Source organism: Myiozetetes cayanensis, unplaced genomic scaffold, assembly GCF_022539395.1.
Source record: "Myiozetetes cayanensis isolate MyiCay16 unplaced genomic scaffold, myiCay2020 scf20-37, whole genome shotgun sequence".
In the NCBI taxonomy this organism is placed as follows: domain Eukaryota; kingdom Metazoa; phylum Chordata; class Aves; order Passeriformes; family Tyrannidae; genus Myiozetetes; species Myiozetetes cayanensis.
In genome coordinates, this window is record NW_026087412.1 from 13,222,281 (window position 1) to 13,246,090 (window position 23,810).

At 44.4% G+C, this 23,810-nt stretch overlaps 1 protein-coding gene across 3 annotated transcripts in view; it reads left to right on the plus strand.

Annotated features, from left to right (window-relative positions):
- Positions 1-23,810, plus strand: part of GSG1L (GSG1 like) — a 55,471-nt gene that overhangs the window by 15,951 nt on the left and 15,710 nt on the right. For all 3 annotated transcript variants that reach the window (XM_050317289.1, XM_050317288.1, XM_050317287.1), the window contains exons 2-4: positions 1,962-2,009; positions 16,123-16,275; positions 20,475-20,586. In XM_050317289.1, the coding sequence (XP_050173246.1) occupies positions 1,962-2,009; positions 16,123-16,275; positions 20,475-20,586 (313 nt within the window). The remainder of the gene's footprint in view (positions 1-1,961; positions 2,010-16,122; positions 16,276-20,474; positions 20,587-23,810) is intronic.

Here is a 23,810-nt window from a genome sequence, read left to right on the forward strand (position 1 = left end):
ATTTCTGTGGATTTCTTGGTCAGAGGCCTAAAGTACAGCACGTGTGAAAAGAAACTGGGGAGGAGCTGGGCTTGTTCACATCCCTAAAAATAGAGAAAGAATGACTACAAAGGTGCCAGAGCAGCCGGAGGAGTCCAGATTGGGTGTAAGGAACCACTTCTCCAGGAGGGTGGTGCACTCTGGGACCAGAGCAGGGGACAAACTCCATGCTTGGAGTCCCTAAATGATGGGTATCACCATCCTGGAAAGAGTTCAGGATTTGACTGGAAAAGTCAGGCTACCCTGAGCAGGTGTTAGTGATAGTCCTGCTTGGAACAGGAGGCTGGACAGGAGACCTGCAGGCTCCTGCCAACACAGCCCTTCTGGGCTGGTGTGATTTCTGTGATCCATCAGTTGTCTTTCTGTCTGTCTGCCCCAAAACTTCATAACTTTTCCATCTGACATTCCTTCTGCTCAGTTAGAGCCTGCCCTACCAACCTCTTTAGACAGAGAGATAGATGATGCTTTGGTAGGTTAAGTGTAACTCCCTTTTCTTGACTGTCCCCTGGGCAGTGTTTGGATTCACAAACCAGAAATCCTTGCCCTGCCATGGAGTTACCAAAATGCTCATTTCCATGTCAAGTGAACCTTTTCTTTTACAGCAACTTGTACATAGACTACAGACTATGTGCACAACACTTCTCAGTGTATTTAGCATAGGTTTAAAACCGCAAAAATAAATTAAAAGCAGTAATAATAGCATTATAATAATAGATTGTTATGGCAGCACAGCCATCATTTGAATGGTTATGTTTATCTCAATCCTACCAAAAAAGATAACAGAAAAAGTGACATTTTACATTGGTTTGTACATATACTTGTATTAAAACTAAGAAAAAATTACACACTGACCTGGCCATCGCTGTGGCATTTCACTGTTTATTCTTTTTTAATGGCTCACATTTCCTAATTCAGTCCTTTGACTCTGCAATTAAAAATGAGTAAAGGTAATAAACAAACCCCTAGTCCTATAGCTGCCTTTGCTTCAATTAAAGTCTGAAAGGGCAAAAGGGGTTCTCCTTGAGACCCCTGGCAGACCTGCTGAGCTCTGACTCCTCGAATTGGGTGAGCTGTTTGGCACCTTGGAATATATCACATCAAAGGAAACACATGCCCTTGGTGGATGGATGCACCTGGGGCAGAGGAATTATTTTATGAGCTTTGACTGCCTGAAGAAATAAAAAGAAGGTCCAAGCATCTACCCTTAGGATGTATTTCATGTTCAGAAGCAAAAGGCTTCTCTGCAAAAATAGAGGTGGAGTCCTAAGCAGAGAGAGTTTAATTTGCAGTAATAAGTGGATGCAGCAGCCACGAAGCAGGGGGAGTGGCACAGGTTGTGATGCTCAGAGCAAGGCATTTGCCTGCTTTATAATTTTTTTTTTTAAATGCTATGTGATTGCTTAACTCCTCTGTGCTTCAGGTTTTGTCTGACCTAGTCACATGTGCTATCTGTGTTTGGAAACCTCTGTGCCTCACACCTGGTGGGGCACAGGCATTGCCCAGTGATGGGAAGAAGGAGGCCAAAAGTGTCAGTGAAAGAGGTCTTTGCCCTCCCAGTGCAGGAGAAACCTCTGTGGTGTCTTTCCCTGTGTCACTCCATCCCGAGGGCAGCACTGCTCCTGGCCTTGGGAGAGAGCATCACTGACCCAGCAGGGACTCAGGCAGCAGAGAAGGTTTTTCTTCACGACCTGCATCCCACAGTCCTGCTGAAGGGACTGTAAATCCTAAGGGAGGGTCCAGCCCTGTGAGCTGAGTGGGTTTGGTCAGGATGGAGGCACAGGTGAATGTCTGCCCTCAGTGTGAGACAGCCCTGTGGTCCTGTAGAGATTGGGATGGGAGAAATGGCAGGAAGGCAGCCCAGAGAGGGGGCAGAGCGACCCCAGTGAACTTCTGTGTCCTAAACCAATCCTTTTCTTTTAAAGGTGAGAAGTGTCGAAGTTTTATTGACCTTGCCCCGGCTTCTGAAAAAGGTAAGACAATACAGCCAACTGTCTGCTCAGGCCATGAAGATATTTATGGTCAGAAGAATGCAGCCACACAGTACCAAATGTCTCTTTGTGAGAGGGAATCATCTAGATGCTTGTTTGTTTGCTTTACCCTTTTAAAAAATTATATATTCAAGTGCACGGAGGCAGGCTGCAAACATTTTTCCTTGCCCTGCTATTAGAGTTTAACTAATTAATTATTGAAAATTATTTAATTCTCAAAAGCAATTTAACCCATATTTAAAAATATTATCTATAAGGAAAAAAAAAGAAGTGTAGAATTGCATTAAACTGGGTGGCTGAGCCCGTCCTGCTGCCAGCTCCAGACAGAGCAGAGCACTCTGCCCACAGACCAAGAAAGAGGTGCCCAATATGTTTTGTGAGATCACTTGAGACAATCCCAAAACCTTCTGGGCACGAGGTGCCTTCATCAGGTGTGGTGGAGCAGCAGTAAGTGGCGTAAGGAACAATTGTTCTGAGTTTGTCTGAATTGCTGATCCGCTGGAAAACGGAGAGAAAGGCAATTACCATTAATAAAGCAGAGGGTATAGCAGTGAGAGGAACAGTCACAGAGAGCCTCTGTGAAATCCATTGTAAGCAAACCCAAATAAATTATGCACATAAGGGAAGAACAAGCCTGGGATTACTGCTGCTAATGGGCTCCGAGTTAAATCTCACACACACAAATGGGACCTTGGGGCATAACTGCTCTTATGAAACCAGCAGCTCAATACCCAGCAGCAATCAAAAAACAAACTGTCTGCTAGAAAGCATTAGAAAAGGACTTGAGAGCAGAGCAGAGAGCATGAGGGCTGCACACATCTGAAAGCTTCACCTTTGTGTAAAATGCAGTGGGGGATTTTGTCCTTTTTAGTGCAGCTGACAGAACAACAACAAGGATAGCAAAGTTCTGGAGAGTTCTGTAAAAGGACAAGAGTGCCATCCTGCAGCCTGAAGGAGAGACCTGGGAGAGGAGATCTAATGGACAGTGATGAGGATGTAAGAGGAGCTGAAGAGGCAGCCTGGGTGTTAAGATCCAATTCCTGAGTGGTTTCCCAGCCCAGGGACTGCTGGGCACAGCATGGCACCTTCAGGAGACAGAGCAAGCACAAGGTGTCTGCTACAAAGGCAGTGGAGTGGTTTTCTGCTTTCTCCATTTTCTGTAGGACTTCATTATGGTGCATAGTGCTTGGTTCCAGCACCCACACGCTTTCCAAAACAGCATTTAGTGCTTTACTTTTAGTATTTCTTTTGGTTGTGTGAAATGCTGTCAGCATTTTTTTTTTTTTTTCCAGGAGAATTTTAGAGTTGCTGCATGATGTCAGTGCATATTTCTAGACAATTCTGTTTTTCTTTTTTGAGGAAGGAAGGCTCCTTTGGTTTAGTGTTGTGAAGAAAATTGTGTCTGTGTCTGAAGTCTTTCCGTGGAACTGTAAGGCATATTGACAGAGAGAGAGGGCAATGCTTTGTCAGAGATGGAAAGTGCTGACCACCAGACTCATAAACAAAGCCAGGGTAAACTCCACAACTGTAAATCAAGTTGGACACCGCAACATAGTTAATCTGAAATTTTCACCATCAGTCTTGTAGTGTTCAGAGAAACTCTCACCACATGTGAAGAGAAAATTGTGTATCAATAACACCCACTTTATTTTCACTGAAGAATTCTGTAATTCTTTGAGTTAATCTACTCTTTTCCAGTTAGAAAGAACGTCATATTCCTTTAATTTCTTTATCCCCTCACTCAGCATTGACTTTAATGGTCAGAGGATTATCAACTACTCAGTTCCAGCAAGTCCTAAGACAGATTCTTGATTCTTCTTTCTCCAAGTAAACAAGACAGGATAAAATACAGTGAATAGCAAAATTTGAGTTCAATTATACAAACAACATGGGCAACTGGAAAATTTTGGACTAAACTTACCTTCACAGTGAGACTTCAGCTTACTCAGTTCCTCTTGGTCTATCCAATATTTTTATATATTCAACAACCAAAAACTGGTTGTTCGAGATTTTGATCATCTGAAATATCTCTATATTACACAGTCTGATACTGCAAATGAGCACTCAGGCTTCCCAAAATTTCCTTTTCAGTTGGTTTTCCCTGATCCAAAGAGCACCTCTGTCTGTCTGACCAACTTCTAAACCAAATACAGGCTGTTGAAACCTGTGCCTACTTCTGGGCACATCACCTTCCTCTTTAAAGACATCCTAAAAAAAAAGGCCTAAGAACAAACTTGGCCTGGTTGTACAGCTCATCTCTTCCAGAATCCATTGCCAATTAACAGCAGGATAGTATACAACTCCTCCACGGTATTTAAAATAGTCTTAGCATAGAAAAACCAACCATCAAAACTCACAGTAAATAAAATCACGTATGGTCCAGTGTAGTTACACCCTTATCACAGATCTTGCATTCATAAATGAAAAAGTGTCTTATTCTTACTGTAAAAATCTAATAGTTTATGGCTGAGCTTCCCATCTTTATCCATTAGTGCTGATCCCCAGTGCAGTGTATCTCTGATCAGCTATTATACCCTTTGCATATATCTCACCAATGACATCTACTAAAAGGAGGCAGCAAAATTTGGGGCAAACAGACCCACAGTATGGTATAAATAAGCATTTCCAACCCACACTAGGAGAGCTTTTTCCTGCATTTAAGGCAGCTGCCAGCAATCTGTCAGAACCTCGTAAGCCTAACATTGAATTTATTAGCTGTTGCTGGTTCTTAGTGCCAAATCTGCTTAACAAAATCAGCTTCGTGATGGTAGATAATAACTAGGAAAAAACCACATTTTCTTATGACAGTTTGCATTTGCTATTGATAAGAAATGATAGGACAATAGCTGGTTACAGGATTTTTAGTGGGCTCTCACGGAGCAGATGTTGGGTCCCACAATTTCTAATTTTCATTACAGTTGTGAGCAGTAAAACAGCAAGTATTTCCAGAAGGAGTTGGAAGGAAACTGTCACAGTAGGGCTGGACCTGATATTTCAGTTCTGAATTGCTTCTGGGATCTTCTACTCAAAACTTAATGAAAGTTTTGTTCCTGCTGAGTATTTTGCTGCCTGAAGAGAAGGGTGACCCACTTAGTGAGGGTCATTCATGTCCCTCTTGTGGTGCCCAAAACACTGAGTCTGGGACACACCACCACACTCCTCCTCCCACTGCACCTCGTGGGTGCACCTTCCAGATCCTCTTTCCCATTCCTTCAACTCTGTGCCCAAGGAAGCTTCCAAGAGGCCGTGGAGGATACATTCGAAAGGAAAAAAAAAGGTCAAAAATTACAACTGGAAATCATGGCACCAGAAGGGAAAGCAAAAGGTTGCACTATATCCCATGAAATGAGCTGATAAATGCTGGATACACACATAGGTGTGTTCCTGCCCCTGCCCAGGGCTCTGTGGGGATTCAAACTCCCCCATCCTTCAGTAATACGTCACTGTCAGCTCTCAGCCACAGTGAGAGGAGGACAATGAGGAGTCCTGACCGGTCCAACTCCTTGTGTGAGTGAAGGCTGGGATATGTAAAAAGCAGAAATCAGATGGAAGCAGCACTTGTGCTGGAAGCATTTTGCTGGAGAAGAACAAGGGTTTGCAGGAAATATGGTACCCCTGAGAGTTTTTGGGATGGTGGTTATGGGGGCTGGGACTCAGGCACTTCCCAAACACCAGGAATGCTCACAGCATGCATGGAATTGAGGTATTCTGGCCTGAGGAGCCCTGTTCTGAAGTCGCTTTAGGAACTGGCTCAAAGGTCAATGTTGGCTTAAAATTTAGAGATGGCCACAGCAACACAGGGCAAACTCCTTCCAGGTATTGTAGATCCTGGTCTAAGTTACTCTAATGCTCTGCCTCCCTTACTTCAGCTGTGATATCTATGGAATAATTCCCACAATGAATGGCAAAGCAGCGGTAACTGCCTGGATTGCACTGCTTTGTCCTTATTGACAGGGAAATCCACATGCATAAAATTAACTAGACTTTTTAGACACCACAGGCAAGGCTAAACCTTGCAGAAGGTTTATCTCGTTGCTAGTGAGCATTTAACAGTCCAAAATGTTACAGGGGACTTTTCAAATCAGAGGCTGTCCTGGCAGAGGCAGGAGGTGCCTTCTGCGTGTCCTCTGCACAGCTCATGATGATGCATCCTGGAGAGACAGGGCAATAAAAATTCTGCACGTTCTGAAAAAGTAGCTGGCAAAGCCAAGGTAGCACATGGCAAACAGCAAGTAAACAAATCAAGTCTCACCTAAACACAGCACAGAAAAAGAGGAAGCCGAGCCAGTTCTGGACGTGCTGCTAAACCAGCACTTCAACAGCAGTTAATGAGAAGGGAAACTAGATGCCTGATTTTAATGGATACTGACATAATAGGTGTACCAGAAATTTGATGGGAGAAAGATAATTAGTAGGACATTAACGTCTTGGTGCTGATTACACTGAAAGACAAAGCAGATGTCGTGTACTAAAGCTGAATCAGAATAACAAGGTAATGTCATTAATGAGCAACACAATCTCTCTATGGATGGATTCCACGTTCAGATAAAAAATGCAGGATGATATTAGTGATCACCCATTGGGACAGTTTCACAGATAGCAGGGTGAAACTTGATAAGGTGTAAGGAGAGAAAACAAACCAGTAGTAGACTCTAAAACCCCAGTACAGACTGAGAAGTGCTGTGCTAGGTATGGTGCAGAGACTGAAATCTGGACAGACTTTGTGAGTGTGGAGAAATCAGTGGGAAACTTGTTAATCTTGACTTACTCCTGAGTGAGGAACTTGATTCAAAATGTTAGTAAAGATACCCTGTATGGGTGACTAACAGACATTCAGTCTCCTTCAGAAGGAATAAAAGGTTTTGGGTTTTTTGAAGTCATGAAGGGAACCCGAGAAAAGCGAGAGCAGATTAAAATACATTAAAATGTTCAGCTAAAAGGACAAATGAAGCTTGAAAACTTTAAAGCTACTGGATATACTGCAGGCCTCTATCTTTGTGACTGAGAGCAAATGGCAGATAATATTCAGTGTTGATAAATGTGAAGTGGTGAACATGGAGAGTCATCCTACCTTTACATGTATAGTGATGGGTTCTGAATTAGCTTTTTCCCCTCAGGATAGAGTTCTTGGAAAGATGACAGACACTTCTATGAAAACATTAATTCACTGCTCTGCAGAGATTAAGATGAAAAGAAATATTAGGATCATCATAGGAAACAAAGAACAAAACAAAAAAGTCACCATGCCACCACAAGTATTCATGATGTACCCACCTGCAGCTCTCTGGCAGCACCTCTCATCCCTCCTCTGCCAGCCCCAGCTCAAAGTTATGATAAAATTTAAAGAGAGAGAGAGAAGAGTGACAGTTATGGTCAAAAATAGGGAAATGCTTGTTTGTATGAGAAGGACGACACAGAACAGATTCCAGGCTGGAAAAGAGACAGACGAGACTTGTAAGAGCCAAGTTAAAACACAGACCTCCTTTTTTGTGTGCTGGGGAGCTGTTCCTGAGAGGAAAAACAGAGGGACGATTTTCTGAAAGGACCACTTAGAGACCTGCATCCAGTAAAAGGAAATGTAGCTGGGTCTGCCACAAGAACTGTACACTTTCCAAAACAGTCTCTATATTCTTGAATACTTCCTATTGCACTATTCTTCATGTATCTGCAATAGGGTAAATCCATACCCACACAGACCTGTGCACTTGTCTTAGTGCACAGTACTATGATTAGGTATGCAGGAAAAAATGTGTTATTAGTAATTTATCTGTGTTTTCTTACACATCTGTTATGAATCATTGAAGTTAGCTTTAAAAAGCTAATTAGGCATACAAAGATTAAACCATGTTGAAGAGCAGAATTCAAGCTAAATTCCTAATTCCTAAAAGGAAGCAATAGTCTTGCTTGTCATGATGGTGATGCCAAAGACATGGAGGACACTGGTCTGAACATCATTCATCTCTCAGCCCACAACCCTGCACTGTAGGTCTTCAAAAGGAAACACTGATCCCAAATATATTTAGTAAAGCATATGGACATAAGGATGGTCCCAGTTTAGAGTATTTTTCATCCTTTTTTCCATTCCATTGCTCTACTCACTATATTACTACACACCAGGAAAAAAAGAGAACATGGGTAAGAAGATATTCCCCAGTCTGCTCAGTACCACACACAGGATCAAGTTTGCTCGATGCCAGAACCATCAAAAGTCACAGAAAGCACATCATCATGTAGAAAATAATCATTTCCTGATTCCCAGCTCCGCCTCACCTCTCAAAATAAAGAAACCAAAGAGCTAAAGCTAAACCAGACCAATCCAGCTGGTTTTTCCTCTGTCCCTTCAGCAGTTCCAGGGGTTTATCACCCGGTTTCTCGCGTTTGCAAAGCACAGTCTCTTGTCTGGCTGCCGGCCCTTTCTGTGTTTGTTTTTACCATAACAGGGAGCTTTAGGTATCTCTGATGGCATTTAGGATCATGAAGCTTCCTTTTTTCTCTCGGAGTTCTGTTGTCTCCTCTCCTCTCAGTGCTTTCACACGGCAGCAGGAGAGGAGCGGGCAGATGGTGTGGTTCGATGTGACGGCATTAACCGGCAGACGGGCTGACTGCTCAGCGCCGAGCCCTGACGCCAGACACAACAGCACGCTCGCTGTTTGCTCCTTTCACCATTTGCTGATCACTCCAGTACTTCTGCCTTGCAGTTCCTGGTATTGGAGCAGCAGAGATGAGCAAATTGCTAAAACCATCAGAATGCCACTGGAAGAGAAAGAGTGGGATTTACACAGAGCTTGCCTTGCTGCTTTTCCCAAACAACATGCATGACGCTTCTCAGTGTGTACCCATTTGCCTTAATTTTCCTCTCTTCTCTCTTGCACTGAATGTGAAGAGGAGAGATTAGAGTGAGTTCCAGGTGTCAGTTCCAACAGAGCCACTAAGTCTGGAAAAGCAGAGCAGTGTCAGCCCGAGTGCAGACACATAAGGACAGCAAATACAAACCAGGAGGCACACAAAGATAACTCTTTGTTGTTGGTAACATGAACAAGGGTAACAACTCCCCCATCTCACCAGCTACTGCAGCATGCATGGACACCAAGAAGAACAGTGAAATGTTTTTGCACAAAGAAGAAACAACACCTGCACCATGGCTTCCTCCATGCAAGTTCACACCACCCAAAACCAGGTTTTGCCCTCATACATAGTCTTTTCCCTCCCAGATGTTGGATGCCATCTGTCTGCTTGACTTGTCACAGTCTTCTGTGGTTTTTCTATGTTGATTGGCAGTTTAGGGATCTTGGAGACAATGACTGCGAAGCACAGGCTGAGAGGAGCGCTTTCTTCCCTGAGGAACAGTCTGGGTTAGCAGCATGCCAGTGAGGAGGCAAGAAGGATGCACACTCTCCAGGACAGCGTTGCTTAGACACTGATGTCTCCAGCTGCTCAACAGTGCAGCACCCATCTCGTCCTTCAAGTGCTGTGCTCTGGGTTTCATCTCAGCCTGGGCAATAATCTCAGCAGTTATTTAGGAGCACACACTGCTCAGCTCCAATGCTTCAGAAGTGACAGAAGAAGTAGAGAGAAGGTTTTTCTGTCAACTGTGATGTAGAAACCCCCTCGAGCCTCTCCTTGCTCGTATCAGTATTTCTCAGACAGATCAAGGCTGAACTGGCAGAGGAGTGACTGGAGATGATGCCTCATGGTGGCTCAGCCAGACTGACCCTCAGAGCAGCCTCGTGACACTGAGTTACGAGGAACAGGGCGACTCTAAACCTTTGCAAGGTGTCCTTGGCTGCCTGCAGCATCATCCAGCATGATTACCTGCTGGGGGACAGCGTGGCACGGTGTGACAGCTCAGATGAGGCTGCCTTGGTCAGACCCTCGAGCCCATCAGCCAGAAGGGCAGTTCTTTCTGCTCTTAGAAGGGCTGGGATGAAGCAGCCGCAGATCCTCAGGGAGCAGAGGCTGAGGCAGTAGGTGTTTCTGAGGAGGATGAAATCCCACTGAGGCATTCTAAATATGAGCTTACCCCAATTAGGAAGCTAATTTTCTGTCTGAAAGAGCCCTCAGAAATCAATACAGATTCCAGACCATTTCTTCTTGGGCGTTGCTCAGGAACACTGGGCTTTCAGCAGGCAGTGCCACGTGGTGTGGCAGGTAATACATTCATTTATGGGTTTATTTATGCTGGCATTATTTCCAAGCCACTAGCCAAAACGCATGACTGACATTTTCATGCACACAATCCCTGCATATAACGCAGTTAACATGACTCAGCAATCTCCTTCAGGAATAGCAATAAGATTTTCCCTGAAGAAATCCTTTAAGAGCAAATAGCTCATGTTTATGGATTAAAAATGCTTTGAACTCTCCCAGCAATTCCTCTGTTGGCCACCTCTTCAGTGTTGCCTTGAGAACATGCACTACCACTGGATCTTTGACAGTCATTTTCATGGCCTGGCCAGCCTGGAGAAGCACCAGGGGAGGATTTCAATATCGTTATTTCATCTGGAGATAGGACCTCACAATCTGCCATCAAAAAACGTTGGCACAGAGAGCTGGCACCAAAAATCAACTTTTCTGATTTGCTGGCGAGTTATGCATCCAACTCCATGGCTGCATGTGACTGTAGGTGGTAGGAGGTATAGATGTGATTTAGGCTCTCTGGAACTGCCTTGTTGGCTTGTGTTCATCTCAAAAGCTCAACAGTTATTGAAATTATGGAACTTTGGGGTTCCAGAAACAGCAGCAAATGCTTCTTTATCATGCTGCATGTAATCCCATTCAGATGTTATCCAAATTCTTGGTGTTTCAATCCAAACTGGTAACCAGTGTGAGAATGGTTTTAATAATGCAACACAGGACAACAAAGAATCATCTTTGCATGTTGTGGGGAAGGAGCATTTCATGGAAGAACATGTCAGGCTTGGCATTCCTCAGTTTAACCAGAGCTGTCTCACAGAAAAGTTGGAGTCAGCAATTCTTGCTTTTTTGTGTCAGGAAATGGCAGTGGATTTGAACAAGGAATGAACTTCAGGTACCAAGCAGTCAAAATTAGCTAAAAACTCCTGGAAGTCATCAAGCACCCTGTTCTTTGGGTTCCTTCCTCAGGAATTCAGTGAAAGGTGGTACAGTGCCTTGAGTTCTTCTAAGTAGAATTCCTATGCTTTTGTTTTCAAAATTCCTGTTTCAAAGGAAACTCAGCATTGGAGATCCCTGACTCAGAGTGCTCCTTGGTGGGAGATGACAGCATGTTCATCTAGAGTGCCTTCCCTGGTGATCAGGGCTGACTTGAAATGATTTCAGGTTTTGTGAACAACATTCAGGACTGTCTGTCACATCCTTTTGTTAACACATTATCTCAACATGATCACCAGCTTTTGCAGAGGTGCACTCAGAATCTGTAAATCTTTCAGAATGTTGCTGCTGTCAGGAAGGCAAAGGGCTGATCTTCTCAGATGGTTCATGATGGACTTGAGTGCCTAAAATCTGTGGATAACAGTTATCCTTTCAGTCACAATGAGAGTATGCTCACTTCACTTGGGATGCTGAAAAACTGATTTCCTTAAACTGTAAAAATGCTGCTGCAGTGGATAAGTCCATGAGGAGGTGGCACTGATGCTTCTCACCATGAACTCCACAAAGACAGCCTCTTGGCACGTTGATGAGTAACTAACAAAAGCTCAGAGACACAAAGAAGCTCACTAATGCCCCAGCTGGCTCACCACTCTTCTTGTGAAATCAGGATCTCTGGATAATGGCAGAAGCACAGATGAAAAACAAGCTTTCAGCAGGGCTGTGTTTTCATTTTAGGCAAAGCTGGTGATCATATAGAGTACAACCTGCCATGAGATCACATGATATGAGGGTGATATGATTCCTTCTGATTTAGGAGACCTATGATATAAGTTGACTTGTATGAAACCTTTAGGTGAGTCCCAGTTTTGCCATCTCTGGTTCCAGGTGAGCAGCTCAGCCCAGGTCCTGTACTTCGAGTTCTTTTGCTTCACAAGCAGCTTGTCCTGAAAATGTGGGGCAGGAGCAAAGATCCAAAGTGTCCCACAGCACACAAGAGTAACTCTGAGTGCTCCTTGCATGCACCCATCCTTGTGAGAATGTGTGTGCAGGAGTGCAGGTGAAACCAGCTTTGATTTAGTTTTGTTTGGGAGTCAAAGACTCTCCTTTCCTAGGAGGTCTCACATTGTGGCTGTGGTGTCACAGCACTGTTTCCCACAGAGTGAGCAGGGGTGACACTCACTGGCAAACGCTGCACACGGTGAGGAGGAGGCAGGGCAGGGCCTGCAATCCCTCTGCATCAACAAGGAATGTCCTTGGGACAAGAGGCACATCCCAGCTGAGCTCTGTACCCAAACCCCTTCTCTGCACACGCAGCAGTCGGTTTGATTAACAGTCAAGGAAAATGCATAAACAGAATGAAGACCAAAAAATGAGAGAAATCTGGTGATTTGTAAGAATACATGGAAGATACAGGCCATCCAGGTAGAACTCTCCAAGTGAATCAACTGCTGACTCTCGTGAAGGAAAGATTTTCCATAAAAGCTGAGTTAGGCCAGACAGATCCCTGGGGCAGAGGACACAGGCTGGAGGGAAGTAAGGCAGGCAGAAAAGGTGACAGCAGAGAAGATTGGAAAAGAGAAAAATCCTCTGGAGAGCTCTTCCCTGTCACCTGGAATGACTGAGGTCTCCTCAAGAGAAGGAGCTCTCAACTTTGCAGGAAGGAGACTGTAAGGTATTGTAAGTGGAAGTTATGCCAAGTGACTGCCTCATGAATCTCATGTTGAGAGAGTAGCAGTGGGAGATCACTTCACCATCAGCACACAACAGAAAGACAGTGCCTCCTGAATTAATAACCTGAAGCAACTGTTCTGCTTCAGGCAGCCACAGGAAGATGCAAAATTCAGATACAGCTTGCGTTTTCTGGGTGTTATTATTTCAGATGAAATTCAAAATCAAAGCAGGCAGAACAGGACATACTCAGAACTATGCAAACACTGCATGTGGGACTTGCCTTTCCCCCACATTAGATGCATTTAAAGAAGGCTCAGAGCAGGTATTCAGTGTACACCATGAAATAAGACATGAGAATTAGACATAGAGTTCCTTTGCAGATAGGAACAGGAAGAAAGAAAAAAGAATAGACTATGCCTTCCACAGCAAACTCACACAGCCTTTGTGTCTCATCAGAAGAAGGTTTTACAGGAGAGCAAACTCATGTCTCCTTGAGCTTTTCATCATCTCCTTGCAAGGTTCCCCTGATGGCAAAACCACTCTTATCCCAGCCTTGTGGGAAGGGAAGCCAAAGCACTCCCTGTGACACACTCCCCACAGTCCTCCTGTTGCTTTCTCCTGCCCCAGGCTGACAAAGGACAGCAGCCAGGCCCTAGCCCAACTCACCTCCCAGAGCCCTCCTGTCCCTTGAATGTGCACAAGGCTGCCATTAGCAATGTGCCCTCACTTGCTTTGGGGACACATTAACCCAGATCCTCCCACACAGACTGATGTGCATCTCTCCAGCCTCCTGTTCAGACACTTGTGTCTGCAGCATCCAGCTTCAAGCACTGCCTCGTAGGTGGGCAACAGGTAAAACGTGGACAAAATCTGTGTACATCAACTGCACCCCCAAGCCATCAACCAACCCCCTCAGATGCCTTCTGCAGGGGTGCAATCTGCACTGTCCCAGGAGTAGAATCCAGGATTTGTCCTTGCTAGATCTCATATGGTTGGTGATGCACTCACATCTAAGACCTCTTTAAGGCCTTTCCACTCTCAGGGGACTCAGTGTCTCCTCCTGATTTAGTGTCACCAGTAAACTTCCTTAAGAGTTCACTCAGCTCCTGAACCGGCCCTAAAACTGAGCACCATTAGTGACAACCACCAGCCTGATGTTACCCCTTGACTACAACTCTTTGAGCCCAACCCTGCAGCCAGTTATTCCCCCAAGGAAACAGAGACAAAGCCACCCCACAGCTCTGAGCTGCAGACCCTGTTACAGCACTGCCCTGGTGTGCAGATCCCACCAGTGGGTGTCCTCCAGAGTTGAAACAGGGCAATAAACATCTGGGCAGGTATGTTGGGGCTAAATGAATTACTATTTATTAATTAGGGCTGTCAGCTGCCTTGGTTTATGGGTCAGGTTTTCGTAATCTAATTCTTTCAAACTCAAATCGTTTCATCATTCTCTCATCATAGAAACTGCTGGTTGTGAGAAAATGAGTCAAAATCCCTTCTAAATCCTGCTGTATCACAGAACAACACCATTGCTCTCTCTCCCTTGTATTTCTTTTTGGAAGAGTGTGCCAGTTGCCTGATACCACATTGACTAATAGGAGTGAGATAAGCAGCTGTTTGCTGATGATAGATGCAATATTGCACATACAGCCTCTGTGAGCAATTAAAAGGTTTATTTATTGTTATCTCTGTAGTGTGGTTTAAGAACTCAAAAGGTCAGATACGGTGGCAACAACAACTAGCTCATATTAATTAGATGTAATTATGAAGACAAGTTTCCAGAAGAAAAAATATGAGCCTGGTCACCAAGAGAACACTCAAATATTTGATAAAAGTGAGACTGCATATCTGGTTTGATAAGCTTGACTGTAGGCATTATCACACATGTGCTCTTACAGTGAGGAGAGAAGGTATTAATATAAGTGAAGCCTGTAGCAGTCTCTATGGTTACAGCTAACATTTTCTAATATAAGCCATTGTCTTCAGATGCTTAACTTTCCATGTTTCAACTGCTTAGGCTGAAATTTTCCATCACTGCTCATTGTTTCCAGGTGAATTCTCCAGCAATCAGGTTAGCAAATGTACTGGAGAATTCTAGCGGATTCTCGTGCTGAAACAGCAATTGGAAATTGGGCAGGCACTCAATATTATCATCTGTTCCCATCCTCTCCAATTTACCCCGTGGCTTGGTGACTTTAAAAGACTCAGCAGATCCTGCTGGAGGTTTTGGGCTGAAATTTCCAAACGTGGCACCTGCTGTGGGTGGCTCAGTCTCTGCTGGTCAGTGCCACGTGCTGCCAGACCCACTGCCCGTGCACAGCCCCAGAGTGCCACAGAGCTCACACAGGGCACCTCAGCTCTGCCCTTCCTCTGAGGGTTGTCCCCAGAAGGCAGTCTGAATTTTGTATCTGCAGCTTTTCAGCTGAGCAGGTTATAAATAACTGTGTCCCCCCTGCTGTAATTGTGGCAGTTTCCATGTCAGTCCCAGCGGCACAGCCCTGTGCGGTGGATCCAAACACCCCAGGGCAAAACAGTCATCCTGCAGGACACCAGTTCTGTGGAAGAGTTTCTGATAACAGTCCCCAACACTACACTGTGAGAGGCAGTTTAAAACCTGGACTGAAGAGCTTTTCTTAGAACAGCCTGGTGAAAAGGAGGCATCCAAGCCTGTCCAGCTCCCACTGGTGCACAAACTGTCAGGTGTTCTGTGCCATCATCTCCCTGTGTGCTCATCCAAGCCATGGCACAGGGAGGGAAAGAGAATTCTGTGTGCTGTGCTTTGGGTCAGAGGAGCCAAGAGGTTCCTGGACACACTCAAAGAGGTCCTTTAGTCAAACTGGGATCTTAAACAGCACCTTTTCCTTTCTGCAGTGTCCTTACCCTGCTGCCACTCCACATCTTTATCCACCCCTTTTTCTGTTTGTCACAGTTTGGGTGGTTGTTTGCTGAGTTTAAACTCTGTGAATCACAGAACCATTAAGTCCAACCTTTGACCAAATACACCCATGCCCACTAAACCATATTGCAAGTTGCCACATCTACTTGTCTTTTGAACACTTCCAGGAATGGTGACTCCACCACTTCCCTGGGCAGGCTGTTTGAGTGTTTAATCACTCTTTCAGTCAAGAAACTTTTCCTAATATACATTTAGTGTGATAAGCAGTAAAAAAAAATTAAAAAAATTACAATTGGTGACCTTAAAAACCAACCAACTGTAACCAACTTTCAAAAAAAACCCCACTTCCTAATACACAGTTACTCCCAGATATTCCTGATTTCCTAATTAACATTCACAAACTTTACCCTGTTGAAAGAATGTCCCAGCTAACTGGTTGCTGTTTCTTGTGCATTGCAGGTGTCCTGTGGTTATCAGTAGTATCTGAGGTGTTGTACATCATGCTGTTAGTCGTCGGGTTCAGCCTTATGTGCCTCGAGCTCTTTCATTCAAGCAGTGTGATAGATGGGCTCAAGTTAAATGCCTTTGCTGCTGTCTTCACTGTGCTTTCAGGTATGAACCTTCCCTTCCCCTTTTACCTGAGGAGCCACCACAAAGCAAAATCCTATAGCTTTGCAGGTACAAAAACCCGAGGCTCCAAGACTTTCTTATCCCCGCTTAGTATCCCATTTTTCACTGTAATTTTTTGCTCCTTTGGCAAAAGGGACAGCGTGATAAATTTGCTTCTTGCCGGGGAGAAGCGAAAATCCTTATTCCTGATTTCACAACGGCAATGCAGTAATTATCCATCCCCAGCCTGCACAGCCATTACCAACAGCTACAGCCTGAGCTCCATTTGCAGCATCATCACACTCATTTTCCAATCGGAAATTAAAAACACGTAGCGTTGAAAATTCTTTTTTCTCTGTGCTCATCCTGGGAGTAGGTGAAAGCTGGATTCTTCAAACCAAAGAAAGAAGCCCATCTTGTTCATTAGCAAAATTGAGAATGAGAAGGGTTCTAATAATCACACTGAGGAGCAACCCCAAGAGTAATCTGGGGACATGTACATCTCTCAGAACAACTGTTTCAGGCTATTTTCATGCTCAGCCTGTACTTGGAGCCCTTCAGCACATGAACTTGAGGAATTCACTTCTCTGAAAGAAGTTATGAAATCTAGCCATGTAGTTAAGTGCCCCTTCACTTCTGTGAAGATTTGCTGGTTAAAAACCCTCCAGGATTTATAGAAGCAGCCACAGCTGGCTCGTGTAGAGTGCTCCTGCTTGGGCCTCTCTAGCAGAAAGAACTTCTGCAATAAAAGTGCATTTTGTTCTGCTGCATTTCAAGCTGAAAAACATTACAACAGGCAGTGGACATTTTGGGAAGGAGCTTGTATCTTCAGGGGTAGCTGTAAAATAATAATGTGAAATAATGTGAAATAATAACACAAAAAAAAAGATCAGAAGTAGAGTTGAGCTGACAAAAGAAATCTGGTAAGAACTGCCAAAGCATATTTTTCTGCTTTGTATGTAATTTGGATTTAAAAAAAAAAAAAAAAAAAAAAAAAGTCAGTTCAATTTTCATTTTCAGAGTCAAACTCTGTGGAATTCTTCAGCATTCAAGCAATTACTTCCATGCTGTTTCTCTCTTTCTTCATCATTAACTGCAGTTTTAAAGTTTTGTAAGAATGATGAAGTTTTCTTTCCTACACATCTTTCTATTTTTATTTTGGCCTTCCCTCTTTTTAAGCACATTGTCAAGATGGCCCAAATATAAACTTCAAAATTTTACAGGGAAAAATGACAGAAGAATAGAAAAGAAGCAAAAAAACCCCAAACCCCAACACACTGCTAGCTGTTCTTTTTCCGTGACAGGGATACCTGAGGAAAGAAGAAAACTGTATTTATTTAAGCCTAGCATATTTATAATGACACAGCTTAACAAAATTAGGTAATGAAGAGGACTTTGCACTGGAGCATAACACCTCTCATTAAATTCATGCTAGAGTTCCCTTGTAAAAGTGCAATAAGACCTTCATATTTTCACAGCTCAATATCTAAAAGTTAAAAAAACTTCCTAAGTAGTGTGGTCATTTCTTGCTGTTCCTTAAATTCTTAGGAGCCATTAAAAAAGACCCCACAACATTCCAATTTTGGTATCATAAAATTTACCTGTCTCTCATGTAATATGATAAAGCATTTTAATTAATATGGCATATTCTATAAATGGTATTTCTAGTAAAAGTATCTGAAAATGCTTTAAAATATATTCTCTTTTCCCAATTTCCTTAATGTCCAACTTTCCAAAGTTCCTTAGTTTCTCCCATTACTGACATCTAGAAACAGCTCTGGTCCTGCAAGGTTCGTGATCCCAAGCCAGCTGTAAATGATCACTGTTTCTGCACTCCCATCCACCCCAGTCTGACACATTCCCAGGATTTTCCATCTGCAATCTGTAATGCCCTGGACCCCAAGGGGGTGGGCATTACAGGCATCTTTGCCCAGCCTTAAGCAGCCAGCTGGAGGAAAGGATGATCCTGTAAATACAGCATTTGTTGATTGATGTCACAGGCAGCTCATTGTAGCCAAAATGTGACCCATTAAATGTACAACAAAAAGGACCACGGGGTGTCCCCGTGGAGAAAAAGGACCACGGGATATTCCCTCGGAGAACTTGGCAAGGCACATCTAAAATAGACCAAACAAACCCAAATGCACATGAAGCAGCATAACAAAAGACCTGTCTTGTTTTGCTGTAGTTTGTACACAGAAAAATGGCACCAACAACGCCACCAGGTGCAGATCAAGCCCTGACCTTTCCCAGACAAAGCAAGGAACACCACAATTCCACTGTGGTTCCTGTGTTCCAGCAGGCCTTGCTGATGACCTCCCACTCATCTCTATGAGTGGACTGTCAACCCTGCCTCCCACACAGGGACAGGTGAGAGCATTGCTGAAACCCCATTAAGGCTTTGCATGACAGAAGGGAGCAGCTCAGCCCTGCTGAGGCTTGGCCTTGCCATGTCAAACCTCCCCCTGGCTCTGAACGACTATGACATGTCTCAGGGCAGGCTGTAATATTTTATTAAGGTTGAAAAATCACTGTACAGAAACAGCAAAGCCCAAACTTAAGATCGAGGCATAACTGCCAGCTGAAGAAAAATCCATTGATTTAAAAAGTATAACAAGGTCCCAGTGCATTTTGGAAATTAAATATAGTCAGACACGAGCAAGGTGTGCACCACTTTGCTGTGCTCCCATTGGGCCACCCACCCTGCCCAAATATCATTTCTCCTGAAGTGAATTGCTCTTTCCACCTCCAATCTTTGCAATGTCACTCCAACACGAGGCAGCTGAGCAAATCACCACGGCTCCTTGTAACAGAACGTCTTCTTTCAGCCTCTGCAGTTGTTTGTATCAAATATGGCATTTGTATTGCTCAAGGACCTGCTTAACTTGCCCACAACACAAACATGACATCCCCACACTTCCCTCCCCCAGAACTGCCCTGAATCATCCACACATCTGGAAAGACTAATGAAGTGCTTTAGACTCTAAAAGTGAGCAGGAAAGAAAAGCCAAAATTTGGGTATGGGGGGGTGGGAAATCAGGATCTTCCACGTGGAGGAAGGGCAACCATGGAAAAAAATAGGTTGTCAGAGATAAATATGAATGCTGACTTTGGTTAAGGTGCAAAGTGCAACAGGGGGACCTCACCGTACCCACTGTGGCAGAACATTGGTATTTCTAAGTGCCTTGAATTGTCACTACATCACAAGAAGCTTTTTGACATCTGTAGGTCCAAGGACTATTTGGGATGTGATGACCCTGCCCCCTTTCTTTATCTAACTCCCTGAAGCCACACTTTGCTGAGCTCAGTGGGGAGCATCGCTCTGCACTGCCCAGGTACTAAGGCAGGAACATCCCAAATTGTTGTAGCTAGAAAACCCTCCAAGCATCAGAGCTGCTGCTGGCCAGCACTGCTTGAAAAGTAGGGTTTGATTTTCCTCAGAGAGGTGTCTAAACATAAAGCTCAGGCAGTTTTTTCTGCTTAAGCTGCAGAACCAGCTCAGTGGCAGAGCTAACTCAGGCCACCCTGTGATTTAACTGCAGGCCTGTTCTTTAACATCACAGACACTGCAGTGTCTAACACATTGTCTAATCTTCACCCAGTTGCAGTTCTCTCAGCAAACTATAACAGTGTCACAAAAGCATCACCAACACTGTACCATCAAAGGTATCCCCGTGGTGTCCTCTTTCCACACATCATCAGGAGTGCTGAGCTTGCTTAACTTCCTTGTGTAACTTCCAAGTGTTTTATAAGTGTTCAGATTTATGAATCTTAGCAACTGATGAGACAAAATATGGTTGTTTGGCATTAACACATTCGGTCTGCATTGCCTATAGAAGCCTCTCTCCTCATTCCCTCACCTGAGGCCTGTCTGTGATGGGCTAAGTGAGATAACTGGTGGGTGGCACACCCCTGTTGTGCAGCAGCAGGGTTGGTGGTGCTGCTAATTGTGCAACACTTTCTTCAACGATTTTCTTTCTCTAACTCCTCTTTTAATTGAGAATTCAGTATGATGTAAAATAATGAGCTCTCAGTCACATCTTTCCTCTGCCCATGCAGCTCCCTCCTCCACAGTAGAACAGGAGGCATAGAAGTACAACAAAGACTTTTTCGGAGCTCTCAAAGCACTTCCAGCAGTAACTATGTCAAGAATTGTAACAAACATTAGCACAAAAATGCCTGTTGTGATCCCTGCTTCCCAGGTCTGTTGGGGATGGTGGCACACATGATGTACACTCAAGTTTTCCAAGTGACAGTCAGCCTTGGGCCAGAGGACTGGCGACCACATTCATGGGACTATGGATGGTCCTTCTGGTAAGTGTCACCTGCTTTTCTGAGTTGTTCCATCAGTCTGTTGGGAGGTTGTACGTGTCACCTCCAGCTGCCAGGAACTTGCACGTGAATTCCCAGCTCCCGGAGTGCCAGGAGCACAAACCCCTGGGGCCGTGCAGTTCTCGAGGTGTGGAGGACGGTTATCGGTGGCTGTGCAGCAGCAGCTGTGCCTATCAGCAGGTACAGAGCATTTGTAAATAAACAGCACCCACAATTACCAACACAGATTGAGCACTCTCATTAAAGTTCAATTTAGGTACATAATTGCCATGGCATTTCAGAGACTTTTAGCTCTTTTTTTTTTTTTTTGGTTTTTAATTAATGTCTCAGTTGAACCTTGCGGTGCAGCTTTTAACTCAACTGCAGAGGAAGGTGCAGTGCTGCTGGCACGGCGATGCTTCCCTGCAGATCATGAGGAGATGGCTTGGGAAAACGGACATGGCTTTCTTTCTACCTTTCCCATCTATCTTTTAAAAATCACATAAAAATAATTTGGCCAAGATGCATCAACTGTGTTATATCGCTTGCAAGTTTATAAGAAGCTTAACAAGAAGAGGAGGCTGTGGAGAATAAAAATACCTGCAAACAACATCACCATTCCTCTAGAGGCATCAGCCTCTTTGGATGGATGGGGAAAGTACTTTCTTTTTTTCATTTCTAAATATAGCACATTATTTTCTTTCCGTCTCAAAGCAGAGACAACAACCTTTGCTAACACCAATAAATAAATACAAATACTTTTGCACAGCACTGCAGGGGATTATTAGTCTTTCCTTCTCCCCTCTTTATACTGTGTTTCATGGGAGGAGTTACCAACATTTTAGCAACATCTTACAAAATATAAATCACATTATATTTAGAATACAGTTTATTTTGTGTCTCAATAATGAATATTTATTGCATGTGATGATGAACTCCTTATAAATACACCGCATTCATATATTTATAATATTTATATTAATATTTATAAAAACTCTGTCATAATAATTGTATAATTTTCAATATATTTAAATAATAAGGCATATTTGTCTTCAGTAATCTATTTTACAATTTACTGCAATACTCAAAATTCAGAATATTGTTAAATGTCTGGAGTGATAAACACTCATTAGATTATTCTCCTTCATCTTGTACAAGCCAAGAACCCCCATGTCTCAGAGCTGGTGGGTCCCACGGGGCATTCTGAGCTCTCCCTGGACCCACTCATCCCACCCACGCTCTGAGCCGGCTGCTGGGAGCCCAGTGTCCCACAGGAACGGAGCTGGAAGATCTGGCTGCTGCCCAGACCCCAGCCCTGTCCCAGAGCAGCTGCTGCAGCCTCTCCCTCACTCTCCCCAGGCAGCCACAGCCAGGGCACAGATTTAAGGACCAGGACTGCCCCTGGGTTAGGTCTCACTGTGCAGGACACTGGAGATATCCACAGGCAGGCAAATATGTGAGAGCAACCTCCTCTCTCCCCATATTCCTCAGGTGGGACCTCAGCTTCCCTCCACACAGTGACTGTGGGGTCACAGCTGAGCTCCACTCCTGCTGTTGCACTCACAAAGCACCTTCTCGGATTTGGAGGTCTCCTCCCCTCCCCTGATACCTTCCAAGGCAAGGCATTTATCCATGCAGGGTGTAGGGCAAACACAGCTCAGCCACAGCTGCCCTGGGGGCATTTTCAGCCTGCAGAGGTGCTCAGCAGCCTGAGGGAGATCATGGGGTCTCTAACAGCATGCCAGTGTTGGATAGCAGACCTGGAAAAGGAAGGTCTGGAAGTCAGATGCAGTAAAAAGGAGGCTCCTCCCTTCCAGCTAACGTTGAGCCACCACTGCTGTACAGACCAGAGAGCTACAGCCTCCCCTGGCATCACCCAGACTTGAACACTTCCTTTAAGAAGAGTTAATAAGAAATGCCCACCCAGCCTGGTGGAGTTTGGAAACATGTAGGAATTAATTTCTGCTCCATCTGGCTTCTGGTGATGTCCTGAAATAGGAGTTTTAAGTACCCCTGAACCAGTAATGCAACCACCAGCACTATTTCCAGCCTGCTGTAAAATGTCGCTCTGCAGCACCTGGTTACAGAACCTGTCAGAACCCAGAGGATTGGGACAGCACTGACAAATGGGGCCATGGCCAGTCCCCATGGCCAAGAGCCAAAGGATCTTGAGGATCCAGACTGCCATCGCTTTCCCAAGTGCCAGTCACTTTGCTGTGACTTTGTTTCCCCTCTGTTGAAAGGGAATGATAAAAATGCCTCTCCTTAAAATGAGGAAGAGCTGCTCGTGGTCTAGGCAGATGTCCCAAAACTGAAAATGCACTGCTCAGTTCCTGTTATCCTGCCCCATTCCCAAGCCATTGGCAAAGCCTGGAGGTTGGTCTGTGCTCTGGCACAAGTCAGGAGTGGGAGTGGGCCAGGGGATTCTTCAGGCAGGGGGTTCAGTGGCTCTGAGGATCAGTGCATGTTCAAGTTCAGCCCCTCTAAAGAAAACAAATGTAAAAAACTTGAACTGTTTGAGCCACAGAGGAACTTGAGAGCCCAGCCCTGAGCTCAGCTACCAGAGGTACCTCACCACATCTGGGACACAGCTGGCACACAGGGGCACTGCTGTTAAAGAGGTCTTCACCTAAGGCAGGGTATAGCTCTTAAAGGTAAATAAATAACATTCAAAATAAATAACATTTAACCAAAGTCCATAAAAACTAAAACAGATCCATCATAATTGCCTAATTATTATGATTTACCAAACGCCAGGCATTAAGAGCCTTCACTCTGTATTTCCTTCTCTGAACCTTTCAGCATTTCTGAGTGCATGATTAGAAATCATCAGAAACTTCAAAAAGAAAAATTTTCCTCCCAGTGTCGTTCCCCAGGCAGAAGTGTGTGGTTTTTGCTGGCTTCTTCCTGGATACTGTTTAGGAGCCCAGCTGGAAATGTCTGCAGCTGTTGGAGCTTTTCCACACACTCCACGTAGGAGGAGGACACATGCCAGGACGGGAAGACAGTGTGCCTGAGCAATCACACCTAGCACCTTTCCACTTCTTCACCCAACCACGGGAAAAATGAGGGAACTTTGTCACCCCAGGGGTCACTACATTTCCTTCTCATTTGGTTGCATCTGGCAAATGGGTCCAAAAATGACGAGGAAGGAGCTGCCTCCACACGTCTCATCGCCTCGGGAGTCCCTGAAGGACTTGTTAGGAGCTGAATTTTGAAATCATTGA